The 14,201-nt window shown below is 41.7% G+C and overlaps 1 protein-coding gene across 4 annotated transcripts in view; it reads left to right on the top strand.

Moving 5' to 3' along the window:
• The window catches only part of MAP3K4 (mitogen-activated protein kinase kinase kinase 4), a 106,450-nt gene that overhangs the window by 85,883 nt on the left and 6,366 nt on the right, over nucleotides 1-14,201 (top strand). For all 4 annotated transcript variants that reach the window (XM_074990281.1, XM_074990279.1, XM_074990280.1 and 1 more), the window contains 4 exons: nucleotides 751-942; nucleotides 1,818-1,888; nucleotides 4,993-5,109; nucleotides 9,397-9,556. In XM_074990281.1, the coding sequence (XP_074846382.1) occupies nucleotides 751-942; nucleotides 1,818-1,888; nucleotides 4,993-5,109; nucleotides 9,397-9,556 (540 nt within the window). The remainder of the gene's footprint in view (nucleotides 1-750; nucleotides 943-1,817; nucleotides 1,889-4,992; nucleotides 5,110-9,396; nucleotides 9,557-14,201) is intronic.

The following is a 14,201-nucleotide window of genomic DNA, read 5'->3' as shown; positions in this document are numbered from 1 at the left end:
AAAGTCTCTTCCGAAAACTCAATCGTGCGAGATTATGCAAATGAAGCGTGGGATTTATAAATCAGCACTTCATTTGCATTTTCAATCTCCCTCATTTCCATTCCTCTTTCAAAAGGGGAATGTAGTGTAGATGTAGCCAAAGTGTGTGTTCTTTGGGGCCTTATCTATTGTTTTTGACCCATAAAATTAATGTTAATAGTTGCCAACATGCTTATCGTCATCAGCTGACAGAAGACATTTTTGGGAAGTTAGGGTTACATGGAATCTCTAGATCTAGAGGTTCATGAAGTAAATTAGATTTTCATGCAACACTTCAGGATTATTCAAACTTGAGAAAAATTCTCAAATCTACATAAAGTAAAACCTTAAATTTCTTTCTTCCTCTATTTCAATATGCAGTGAGCTAATCTATAATAATTAAAGGCTAAAAGAAGATGATTGTATTGTAAACTTATTACTAGAGTACAGCTTATTTACTTAAATTATGTTAATGGAAATGAAAATAGGTTAATATTTTCATTTAAGTTATAAAGTAAGACGTTTCATATGATACCGGAACATCTATTTTCTGTTCTCTTTCATTCTAGCTTAGTTATTGTTTGAACTTGTATTAAAAAAAATAGTTGCCTTGAACATCTGAACATTGTTCCATATGATCGAATAATAATACAATAGTGGCAATGGCATGCACTTCAAATGTAGAGGTATAGGTTTCTGAATCAACGAATTCGTGCACTGCTTTTTTTTTAGACACTGCTTCCAAGCAAGGACCTATTGAGGCTGTTCAAAAGTCTGTCCGGTTGTTTGAAGAAAAGAGATACAGAGAAATGAGGAGGAAGAACATCATTGGCCAAGTCTGCGATACCCCCAAATCTTATGACAATATCATGCATGTGGGCCTAAGGAAGGTGACCTTCAAGTGGCAGAGAGGAAATAAAATTGGTAAGTCCGTGGATGTGCCTTGTAGTTTAAAATACTGCATTCAGACATTTTTTCACCTTTTGATTTATAAGTGAAATCTTGCATCTTGGTGTAGATATTAGTTTGTTTTGCTACCACAGGGACAATTTACAGAGTATTAAACACAGAATACTATTGCAAATAGAATTTTCCATGTAGCATTTTTATGAATTTTTTACTAATTAGAAACAAGCATTGATTTGTGATAAGAATTAATTCAGCAGCATTCATTGAATAGCTTTGCTTTGTACCTGATCCTGCAATCTCAGAACATGTTCAGCGCCCATTGATGATGTAGGGCAGGGATTCTCAACGCCTGAGCCACGTGCAGCTCAGTCAGCACACCACTGCAGCCCATGTGGTCTCCTCAGGGCCATACATGTCAAGTATATGTTGTGTGGCTGGAGCCACACAACACACACAAAGAGCTGTGTGTGTGGACCACAGTGATAAAATGGGTTGAGAACCACTGCTGTATGGTATTCTGCACATGGAAATATCAGTAGGTTAAGTGCTACACATGTTGGCACTAACTTCAGTAAACTAGTTTAATTAGTTATGTAGTTACTATTGTCCACAGGCAAAAGAGATGCTTATTTCCCTACTGATTCTAACTGCATATGAAGAGTCTCAGGCTATTACTGCATAATCACCAGAAGGCGCCACTCCTGATTTAAAGCTTAAGAATTAGTGTGCTGAACTTTTAACCAACTTGAACGTAGGATTATAATTGCTTTGTTATGTTGAATAGGTGTTACAAGTTGAAATCCTTTTGAAATAAAGGAAGCCAGGGAAGATGATCTGCCTGGCTGAGAAGTGTGTTTCAGTTGTTTTATTATTTTATTGTAATTGTGTAGGTGAAGGCCAGTATGGGAAGGTGTATACCTGTATCAGTGTTGACACTGGTGAACTGATGGCCATGAAAGAGGTAAGTACATCATCTAGAAGTGCCTTTGCTATTTAATGTAATGAATACATGTGGTGTTTCCATAATCTCACATGTGCATGAGTCTAGTTAGCTGGCCTCCCGCTCAGAGCTTCCCTGTCAGATGGTTACAGCAGGGAGAATAGGAGTATTAGTTCTAGCTTCATATAGGTTGAGTCACATTATTTACCTGTACCCTCCTGGTTACCCTTAAATGAGCAGCATATACGTAAATAAATCTGTAGTTAAGATGAGACCTTGTTTCTATGTATTACATTTTGCTTGTTAGGATATTTGTCGTCTTAAGTTTTTTGGCATTCATCCTTATGTTTACATTTGGGAGGTTGCCTTAGTGTGAATGGTTCCCACCAATTCCTCTGATGGCCACTTGACACTACTGGTTTGGGGCCCACCGTGTACCAAGCTGTTGTCTAACATTTATGTAAAATGAGGAAATAGGCTTGTTTCTATGGCTTGTAACAGAGGCCATGTCTACACTTAGTAAAAACTTCAAAATAGCTATGCTAATGGCCAAATTGACAAATATTAATGAGGCACTGAAATGCATATTCAGTGCCTCATTAACATGCTGGTGAATTGCCACGGTTCGCTCCCGCGCAGCTCATCTACACCAGGGTCTTTTTCAAAAGGACCCCACCAACATCAAAATCCCCTTATTCCTATGAGCTCATAGGAATAAGGGGATTTGATGTTGGTGGGGTGCTTTCGAAAAGGACCCAATGTAGATGAGCCGCGTGGGAGCAAACTGCGGCACTTCCACTGGCATGCTAATAAGGCACTGAATATGTCTTTCAGCATCTCATTAGAATTCTTCCGTTTGGCCATTAGCATGGCCATTTTGAAGTTTTTACTAAGTGTAGACATAGCCTGACTCTGGCTGTGTCTACATTACCACCTTCCTTCAAAGGAAGGATGGTAATGAGGCTGTTGGGGGTTTACTAATGAAGTGCTGCCGTGCATAGGCAGCACTTCATTAAGCAAATTCGCCCCCCGTGGCAACTCTTAAGTTTTAAACTTCGAAATACCGGCACACGTCTAGCCGTGGCGCACCCACCGGTACTTCAAAGTGCCGGGGCATCTCACTAAAATTTTGAGGAGTAAGGGAACTTCGAGGATGCCCCGGAACTTCGAAGTACCGGTGGGTGCGCCGCGGCTAGACGTGTGCCAGTACTTCGAAGTTTAAAACTTCAGAGTTGCCGCAGGGGAGAATTTGCTTAATAAAGTGCTGCTTATGCATGGCAGCACTTCATTAGTAAACTCTGAACAGCCTCATTACCATCCTTCCTTCAAAGGCAGGTGGTAATGTAGACACAGCCTCTCAGAACTTCCTGGTGCCTCCGTCTCTCTTTGCAGTCAAAGGTGCGATTATTTAATGTTCTAGATATGAACATATATATTCATTCAAGAGAGTATGCAGGACAGGCTCACACTTGTTGAGGAATGTAAATATTTAGTACGTTGTTTTCTAGAAAATGGAATCTTCTTCCTCACCATTTGTCTTCAAAATATTCATTCTTCATTGAAGCTATGCAAGCTGTGTTAGAAGGTTTCAAGGGAGTTCTCTTTGAGCACGAAAAAGGTTCAGTTTTTTCTTTTTCAAATACTGATAGAGGAAAAAATCATCTCAATCTCAAGGTGATTCTTTAGGCTTTAAAAGAGAAAGAAGAAACTTTTGAAACCCCAGTCCACAATACGTTTTAGCTAAGTTTCCTAAACCACTGAAATAAGGGTTAGAATAGATATGTCAGATGTTACTAACATACATAAAAATAAGAAGTTCTTGTTTCCAGACACACATGGCTTCATAGTTTTGAAACCTTAGAGATGTATTTGGCAAGGAAAACTACTTAAACCGTCTTTGTCGCTTTTACTACCTTTTTATATTTATCACCGTTTACCAAAGTATGAAACCTCATCTTCTGAAATTGTTACACGGATGCAACCAGTTATGTCTTTGCAACTCTAAAGTGCAAATAGATATTTACTTTTTCTTATGGTTATCACGATCTTGGTGTATTAATTGATTTTCTGATTTTTGACAATCCAATAAAAGAAGCACCCTCTGTAATTTTTACTAAGCATTTTGTTTGACTTAATTATAAGTTGGCTAGGGAAAAAAAGAAATCTCTCTTTCTGAGGAATACATTTTTTTTTGGCTAATTTGTATTTAAAGTTCCAATTAAATGGATTTTTTTTTTAGGAAAAGAAAACTTCTCTTTTAGGCAGCTTCTACACATGCCACCTCCTGTCAGAGGTGGTGTGGTAATGAGGCAATTTGAAGCAGGCTAATGAGGTGTTAATGTGCATATTCAGCACCTCATTAGCATAGTGGCAGCTGTGCCAATGTCTAAGTGCAGACTTCGAATTGCAGATTGACAGTGTAGATGTGGACTGCTTCTAAATAAGCACCCCACTTCGACATTCCTTTACTCGCACAGAACTAGATCGGAGTAAGGGAATGTCGAAGTGGGGGGCTTATTTCAAAGCTGCCCCCATCTACACTGTCAATCTGCAATTCGAAGTCTGCACTTTGAAATGTGTGTGGTCACCATTATGCTAATGAGGTGTTGAATATGCACATTAGCACCTCATTAGCCTGCTTTGAATGGCCTCATTATTGTGCCACCTCCAACAGGATGTGGCATGTGTAGAAGCAGCCTCAGTCAATGCCTCCTGACTCTGAGCTTCCTTCTGTGTCCCACCTCATTCTTGGAAAAGCCTCAACTAAATTGTGCTCCCTAAGGGAACTTGTCTTTCATGTCCCTTTTGGTGGCCTGCTTCTTTATGAAGCCTTTCTACACCGATCTCGCAGGTATTATTTCCAGGCGTTCCAGTATTTAATCTGTTGTGTTCTAGATCATATCTGAGTTGAGTTGCAAGGGTCTTGTTTTGTTTTGGTTTTTGTGTGACCACCTTCTATCCCTGTAGATGTCTATAAATCATCATGTCCCTAAATGTTTTCGTAGAAATACCAAAAGACATCTGCAGAAGGCTTCTTAGCTGTTATTCCTCTCTTTGGGGTGATCACCCCCCATTTCACACTTAAATCAATAGCAACAGTAATGAAAAGTAATCACTTTTTGCAGATAAGATTTCAACCAAATGATCACAAAACCATCAAAGAAACTGCAGATGAACTGAAAATATTTGAAGGCATCAAGCACCCTAATCTGGTTCGTTATTTTGGTGTGGAGCTCCATCGGGTAAGAAAAAATTAATCACTAGGTTTTCATGAAAGTTACGAGTTCAGAAGGCAAGTCGTGTTCTGCAGCACAAGTTATCTCACTTTTGAGATTTTCTAATTTTTTCTACTTATCCAAAAAATCTCTGTGAACCGCATCAGTTGTCTTCCATGAATCTAGTCTTTTGTGAAACCTAAGTTGTAGAAAGCTGTTAGACATCAAAGTAGTAAAACTCATGCTGCTTGTTATAGCGAAGGATATGCCAGTGTTTTCAAATCCTTCCCAAGCATGTTAGCTTGTATGAAATCTTCATGTGCAAATTAGCTATATAAGCACTTTTTAAATATCCAAATTTTCAAACAGCTAACATGTTAGCTGCAGTGATCATACCACACATTTTCAGCATGTTTTCATGAGAAGCTACAACTGTGCAAAATAATGCATTACAGAAATATGAGACCTCCTCAGTAGAGGTGCAGAAATTGAAAACTGTCCAACCAGAGCAATGGAAACATTCCAACATAGCAGAACGTGTAAAAGGGGGGACAAAATTACTAATCTTGTTTGCTACTTTCTAGTTTGCAAAATTTTCTTTTTTCACTGCAACTGTGGGTCTTTGAGTGCTTGCACATGTCAGTTCCATCCTAGGCAGGTAATCATGCATACAGCATTTTGTGCAGTAAATCAGGTAGCGCCCCCATACTGCAGGACTTCTGTCTGCATCATTTTTGTCCTTTCAGAGTTTGTTTTTTGAGAAAGTTCAGTTTCAGTTGGTATAACCTGGAGTAATTAACCGGGACTTTATGCAAATTTCATTGCACTTTCCTCAGATTTCAGTCTGAAAAGCTGTATCATAGAATTGTGAGGCTGGAAGAGGTCTCAAGAGTCCATTGCCTATGCCGTGATGTGTACACTGCAGCTAAACATCTCTTTGCCCAAGCCCAGTGAGCCCGAGTCTGATTTCAGTGTACACATGTGCAAGGAAGACTAAGCCATTGCAAAGATACTAGACAAATTATTTGTATCAGTCTTCCCTGGGATGTGGGACAGATGTCACATGTGAGCCATTCTTTTTACATGACAAACCTGTAGAACTGTCCCAGAATCAGAGATTAGTAGAAGAAGGTTTGAAACAGATTGATGACTTAAACAGTTATAAGTCACTAGGATCATATGGTATTCACCCAAGAGGTCTGAAGAAACTCAAATACAGTAAACCAGGCGTGTCCAGCCCGCGGGCCGCATGCGGCCCTGGACAGCTAGTAATGCGGCCCCACAAGATTGTAAGCTTTTAACATTATTATGTGATTTATATATATTAACTATATTATATATTTTATATGCGGCCCAAGACAATTCCTCTTCACTCAATGTGGCCTAGGCAAGGCAAAAGGTTGGACACCCATACAGTAAACTCTTTCAAATCTAGCAACCCCCAGACCAGGAGGTTGTCAGATATTCAAAAACGCTGCTTTGTAGAGAAGCGGATAGGGAGGCAGCTGTGGGATCCCCAGCAGGGGGCTAGGGGACCCCACCAGTCCCATGGCTGGGGGCAGAGTCCTGCCAGCAGGTCTAGCCCTGGGGAGCCATTGGGGCACCAGTTCGGGGGAACTCCAGCAGCCCAGCGGGGACTCTGCCAGTGGCATGCAGTTCTCTGCCAGCAGCACATGGGGGCTGACGGCACGCAGCTCCAACCCTGAAACTGGATGATTTAACCCCTGGAGCCAGGAGAACCCCAGGGGCTGGCAGAAGATGGAGCCCTGCCAGCAGCTCCAGTCCCAGCCAGGAGAACCTAGGGGCGGAGCCGGAAGGGGCTGGTGCTGGTTCATTGAGAGTTCTGGTTTAATGAATACCAGAAAAGGAGGAGTTTGCTGTATGAAATTGCAGAACTACTAACAGTGATATATAAATGCTTGCTTAAATCTGCCTTTGTATCGGATGACTAGAAGATAGCTAATGTGATGCTGAGTTTTGAAAAAGTCTTCAGAGGCAGTCCTGGCAATTACAGGCCAGTAAACCTACCTTCAGTACCAGGCAAATTGTTTGAAACTATAGTAAGGAACAGAAGTATTAGATACCTAAATTAACACAATATATTGGAAGAGTCAGTGCAGTTTTTGTAAAGGGAAAATTGTCTTCCCAATCTATTAGAATATTTCAAGGTATTAACAAATGTAGCCAAGGTTGATACAGTACAGCATTTCCCAAACTAATTTGGTCATGAAACACTTTTGGGCTTGGAATATATTGACTTGGCCACATACATGCTGTTCTGGGGCGGGGCTCATACCAAAAATTGGCGCACACAACGCTTAAAAGTTGAATGTTAGGTTTTTTTAGATGTCTGTTTTCTAAAGAACAAAAAATAACAAGAGAAAACCATCTGAATGAGCAACTAATGTCCTGACAGGAGAATGCTATAAGTAAGTATAAAAATTAAGTACAAAGCCAAAACAAAACCTCAATATAACAGCTTAAAGATGGATGATTACGGTTGTTCTTTTGTGCAAAAATAGAAAGGACATTATTGTTCCAAAAAGGACCATCTTTACTTCCAGGCTAAAAAAAATCATTTTTATGAAAAAGAAGCACCAAAAAATAGTTATGGAAAAATATTTTTAAATTTAGTGTTTTTATAAACTTATTTTTGCAGAAGGCTACTGGAAAATAAAGATAATTAACATTTGACAGTTTTTTAATGGTAGATCTGTGTTTGCATCTCTGTTTTGACAGGAGTCGCACAATAACTATACTGTTACGAATGCATTATAAATATTAATATACCTACAATCTAAATACTATTTAAATACCTTAGTACTTTTGATGCACTTCTTATTTCATATTTTAGAAGGAAAAATATTGCTAGCGTTGAAAATTTTTCACAGATCACCAGTTCACATTGTGTGGAGCCCAGTGTTCTAGGGGACACAGTTTGGGAAACGCTGTTATAGTGTATTTGGAGTGTTAGAAAGACTTTGACACGGTCCCAAACCAAAGGTTCCTAAGTAAAGTAAGAAGTTGTGGGATAAGAGGCAAGATCCACTCATGGGTCAGTTAAAAATTAGGAAACAAGAGGTAGGGATAAATGGTCAGTATTCATGGGAGAGACACTTAGGTAGCTGGGTTCCCCAGGGATCTGTATTGTAACCAGAGTCGTTCAACATATTCGTAAGTATCTGGAAAAAGGAGAAAACAGGAAGATAGCGAAGTTTGCAAATGATCCAAAATTACTCAGGAGAGCTAAATCCGAAGTGTGCTGCAAAGAGTTACAAAGAGAGATCACAAACCTAGGTACCAGGGCAGCGAAACGGCAGATGAAATTCAATGTTGGTAAATGCAAGGTAATGCACAGTGAGATACCTAAAAAATGTTATGATCTACATTAGCTGTCTCCACTCAAGAAAGAGATCTTGAAGTTATTGTGGATAATTTTCTGAAAACATCCACTCAGTGCACAGCAGTGGTCAAAAATGCTAATAGAATTAAGAAATGGATACCTAATATTACAGAAAATATAATGCCACTGTTTTAATCCACGGTGTGGCCATGCCTTGAAGGCTGAGTACAGGTTCTGGTCTCTTCCCCCATCTCAAAAAAGACAGGTTAGACCTGGAAAAAGTGCAGAGAACAACCACAAAAATAAGGGACATGGAGCAGCTTCCATAGGAGGAGAGATCAAATAGACTAGGCCTGTTCACCTTAGAATAGAGAGGAGATATGACAGAGATCTGTAAAATCGGAAATGCTGTGGAGAAAGTGAATAGGGAAATGGGAATAGGGAAATGTCGTTTACCTTTTCACATGATGCATGTTAGCATGTTACCTTTTCACATGATGCAAGAACCAAAAGTCATGCAGTGAAATTAATAGGCAGTAGGTTTCCACACAGTATACAATATGTGGAAGTCATTGCTAGAATATGTTGTTAAGGAAGAAGGGAGTGATTGGGTTAATAAAAGAATTACAAAAGTTCATGGAGAACAGGACCATCAATGGCTATCAGACTCTATCCGTCCCTAAACCTTTGACTGCTAGAAGCTTGGTTTGGACGATGGAGCTAGATTACTTGATAAACTTTTTTTTTTTGGTTCTCTCTTTTGAAGCATCTGCACCAGCCACTGTCAGAAGAAAGGCTATTGAACTAGGTGGACCATTTTGATTCTGTATGGAAGTTCTTGTGACCCTGTTTCACAAATAACAATGTGGGTGGGAGGAGGCGAGGGTAAATGTTAAAATTTGGAAATAAATTAAGGTTAGAAATAATATCAGAATAGACACCAAAGAAATCTAATTTGATTCCCTCAACAGGAAGAAATGTATATCTTCATGGAGTACTGTGACGAGGGCACTCTGGAAGAGGTGTCAAGGCTGGGCCTTCAGGAACATGTCATTAGGCTCTACACGAAGCAGATCACAATTGCTATCAATGTACTACATGAACATGGCATAGTTCATCGAGACATTAAAGGTAAGTTTATTTGTTTAAAGTTAAGGTAAGGTTGCATTACAGTGTGTACATGAGATTATTGCCCCAAACCTGTATGGGGATTTAAGGCAAGTGCTCTGCATTAGAGCAGTAATTATGTTGTTAACATCCCCTGCCTGGCACTGGGCAGCTGGTAAGTTTGCATTAGAGGCCAGTTTTATTTAAAGCATTAAGGTTGAAATATCAAAATTAGGTACAAATTCTGCATCTAGGTCCACTTGTGCAACTTCATTTGAGTTCAGTGGAGTCCTGTGGCTCCATCCAGGGACAGAACTTGGCCCTTAAACTTCTAACTTCAGTACAACTGTAACTTATTTGGTATATTTTTATTCTGGCTTTTTGGGGGAATGGTGAAATTGTCTGGGAGCTGATGAGTATCAGATAATTTGATCATAATACTTTCTTTTTGGTTCTCAGGGCCCAAGGAGGGCTGTAGGATTCTGAAGGGTTGATAGTCGTCATCGTGGTGAAAGGCCACTGTTTCATGTTAAGCGACATTATAAAAACAAATAGGTTTACAATGGGACTTTTCCATTGTTCCTCTACATGTTAGTTTATACACATTTTGCTCTCTGCCATCTCTTACAATAAATAGGCTGGAGCTACAAAGATTGCAGCATTTTTTGGCATGCTTGTAAGAACCCTCTCTCTCTCCAGTTTAGCTCCTTCTCCCACCTGATCAGTAACATGGTTTCTTGTCTCCTGCTCCTTTCAAAACAGTCTCCCAGTCTAGCCATTCTATTTTTGTTTAGTGTGACTTGTCTTCCTCAGCAGTGCCAGGAAACCGGAGAAGAAAATCTTCACACAATTATTCCCTGTAAATGCTCAATTTAGAACAAGGCAGTGCAACCCAACCATGCTGGGTTTCTATGTCCCTCTTGCTCACAGGGCTCTGAATCATCGCAGCAGTCTAGGAGATCCCCAGTTGTTCTTGGTCCTTTGGCCTCGTGCTCCTCAGTTGGGAAAGAACTGTCCATGACCCAGAGGCCTCCCATCCAGGTAGGCCACTCTTGAGTCAGCTTTGGCTTTTTCAGGAGATAATTGCTCTCTCCTCCCTACCCTCTTCTCAGTATTCATTCCTTTTCTGTTCTCCCTATTGGCCAAGGCTTTTTGCCCAGGTGTGACCTCACCTCTGCATTGTCCATAACCCCTTATCTATGGTGGTCGTTCTTTATTTCGATAAGTACTTAATGGACGGTCGCTTCCTCCTGGAAGACCAGGTTTCTGTGACAAAATCCTGGGCCAGTTACAGAAAGTAGGGCTCATGAACCTAGAGTCAAGACTCCTTTAGCACCAATGCAGTTTTTCATTTAACCTCAGGGTGTGCTCCTAGGCTGATGAGGTGAGTGCCATCTTCTTGTCCAAGAGAAACAAGTGAGAACTTCTATCCAGCAATTCAGGGAACGGTAGCACTGCATCTCCCAACAGGATCTCCACTGACTGAGCTTTCTAATGACAAGTATTACAGGAGTGTCCTTTTGGGAACAATTTCAGCATCAGATGTTGAAGCTAAATCTGAAAAGAGTCAGTGTGCACAGTTCAGCAGCTCTGGTGAGGACTTCCCCAATACTCAATGTATAAATAGTATTCATATGGTTACTGGGGGAAGGCCAGTTGGAAACAGAGGACTTCCTTGCACTTCTCCTAGGCTGTAATTTCCTGGGATAAATCTGATCAGACTGGGGGATCATGTAGGTTGCCGGAGGGCACACTTTAATTCATGTCCCCAGAACTGACGTTACTGACACCTGGCCTCAAACTTGGGGCAGTAAATCGGGCTCTATTCTGCTGTCCTCCACAGGTCCCCATGAAATGAACTGTAGGGTCACATACTTCCATTTTTTTGTGGAGGGGGGCGGAAGAAACATATGAGGCTGAGCCGCAGCACATTACCATTGCATTAGATCCCTAGTGCCCAGCTGCCATGCATCATCTTTTGGTGAATCTTTCCGTTAGCAGGAGACAACCCATTGGTCTTTGACTGATCCATCTATATATATTCCATACTTGCTGGATCAGAATTTTTTGGCCCCTGCTGCCCATTCGAGCCACACTTGTACCCTGCCTCTTCTTTTGTGCCTTCTGCCTTTCTCCACCAACATCTGAAGACATAAAAGGCAGAGTGGGGCCAACAGTCCCCCTGTTCTTTCTTTGGCTGCAGGATGGAACTGCAAACAGTGCCTTGATCTCTTGCACTTGACTGGCTTTATTTGTATGCGGTTACAGATCATGGCTTGTATGGATTTTAAACTGTGTTAGTTGGTATGGTTTGAGGAGATATTTTTGCATGTCTGTACATGGCACTAGGCTGCAGCCCTAGAAGTGAAACCAAATCTCTCGGTTTAAAATATTATTGCTGTTGGAAGCAGTGTTCCCTGTAAGCTGAGCGCTGGGGCAGTTGTCCAGGAGAGATTCAGGTGCCACCCTGTTGATTTAGCAGAGTACCCACAGCTAGTGGTGCTCACTGCCTTCCACAGCTGGCAGCATTTGTTTCTTTCAGTGGTGCATGTAACAAAACTTATTCTGCCCATGGATGTTGAAAATTGGAGGGACCACTGTTTGGGAGGGAGCTTATATCTTCAGTGATGGGGATACCAGATGCCTCTTCTGTCTGGGCAAAAAGGCATATTCTTGAAAAGTGTTGTGTTCAGATCACTTTCCAAACAAACATCAAAAGTTGAGAGGAAGCTCCCCTGAAACTTTCATTGTTTGACAGAATAAAGAGACCTGCTTCTGAGCTTCGTGAACAGAACCCTCCAGGGACAGAGCCCTCTCCATCTAAGGGCACTCCAGAGCGTGTGGATCCATTGTTAGCTCCCATATGTCTCTTTCTAAAGACATCTCTCTTGTTGTCCCTATATGCCAAAAATTATCATCAGCCACTGGGAACTGTGGCAGAGAGCACCCCTTGACAAGAGTGCAGGCCTAGGTCAGCTTCCAAGGCCCTGAGTAACAAGGTGCAGCTCAAGTTGCCTCTTTTCTTATTGAAACATAGCATATGACCTGAGACACGTTCCTGGGGCCAGCATAAAAGACTCTGGTATCACTAAGGAACAGCTTCAAGCTTTAGCCATTCCTGGGCTAGGAATAACATCAGTGGGGCTCTTAGTATTGATACTGGGACTTTTGGTGCCAGAATCATCATTTTCAGTACCAGTGTTTTTCGGCACTCTGGTACTGTTGCCAGCGATGGAAGATATGGAGTGACATCGCAGCATCCGTGCTGCTTGCTTCAGCACTATTAGCATCTGGTGAGGGTACCCTTCTCTACATGTTAGTTTGATATTGGTACGAAGTGTACCGGTTGGGGAGCACAGATGTGGGAGTTCCTTATAACACACCCATGGACACCTGGGAAGTACTGCCCTTTTCTCTTTCCTCCTGTGGCGCTCAACCCTGGCCATGCTGCACACCGTAGGGATTGCATCCAACAAGGAGACTCTCCTCAACCGCTTTGTCCAGGGGCGGGACCCATTCTTCTTAGTGTGCAAGATCATCAGGCACAAGGCCCACACACTGAGCCTCAGCATCTACCACAGCCATCTAATGATAGCAGAACTCATCCCGGCTGCTGTCTCCCACGTTGCCCGGTGGAGCTCCTGTTACTTCACCCTATCCTGACAATTCTAAAACGTCTCAGAATTTTCTGCATGGGGTGGCAGATGCCCTGGGAACCCCTGCGGGGACTGTGTAAGTGCTGTCTTACAAGCATCTGGGCATTCTTTCCTTCTTTGTGATGGAAAGGTTGGTCATGGCAGTCAGTGAGATCCAGCTAGAGCCAGCACAACACCTGAATCAATGCCAGTGACATCCATGAGAGCTGACAAGTAGTACTAAAGGCCCTTTTTGTAATAAACACAAAGCAGAAAAATCTGCCCAAGACTAAGGTATGCAACTAAGCGCAAAAGATTTCTGTTTGGGCAAAGCTGCAGCCCTTCTCTTTCCTTTGAAGAATCTGACCCTCTGTGTTTGGGTGTGTTATGTTTTCAAGAACTCTGGCCTATCTGTCAGAGTGCACCTCATAGTGGGTTTAGCCTATCGTACTCCAATCCAGGACCATGGGAGAGTCAGTATGGTAATTAGGTTTATCAAGGGCCTAATCCATGCTTTTCCTCCAGTGCGGGAGCCCCTTCCTTCCTTGGCTCTCCATGTCATTTAGCAGGGGATTGATAGGTTCCCCATTAGCCTCATGCTCGCTGTACTCTCCTTGAGTAAAAACAGCCTTTTTTACTAGCGATCGCATCAGCTGAAAGAGTTGGAGAAATATGGGCAATCATGGCAGATACACTTGTCTGCAAGGAAAAAGATGGAATTCACATTTTTTTTTTTTTATGTTTTGTCATCTCAGAGTTCCATCTGAACCAGAAAGACCACTTACCTGTCTTGTTCCTCCAACCACACCAGTCCGGGGGTGCTAGACTTCACATTTTGGCCATACTCTGAGTGCTCTGCTTGTACCTTGATAAAAACTAAACATTCTGGGTATCCCCTAACCTACTTGCAAGCAGGTCAGAGCTCATTTGACCAGAACACAGGCAGCCTCTGGCTTCTTTGAGAATTGTAGCAGTCTCTGCTGCCTTGTGGGGGCATCGGGCTTGTTTTGGCAATGCTGTTTTACAGTCACTCT

The sequence above is a fragment of the Carettochelys insculpta genome, chromosome 3, assembly GCF_033958435.1.
Source record: "Carettochelys insculpta isolate YL-2023 chromosome 3, ASM3395843v1, whole genome shotgun sequence".
NCBI classification, from domain to species: Eukaryota; Metazoa; Chordata; order Testudines; family Carettochelyidae; genus Carettochelys; species Carettochelys insculpta.
The sequence above is the reverse complement of the archived record's forward strand: the minus strand, read 5'-3'. Positions and strand labels throughout refer to the sequence as shown.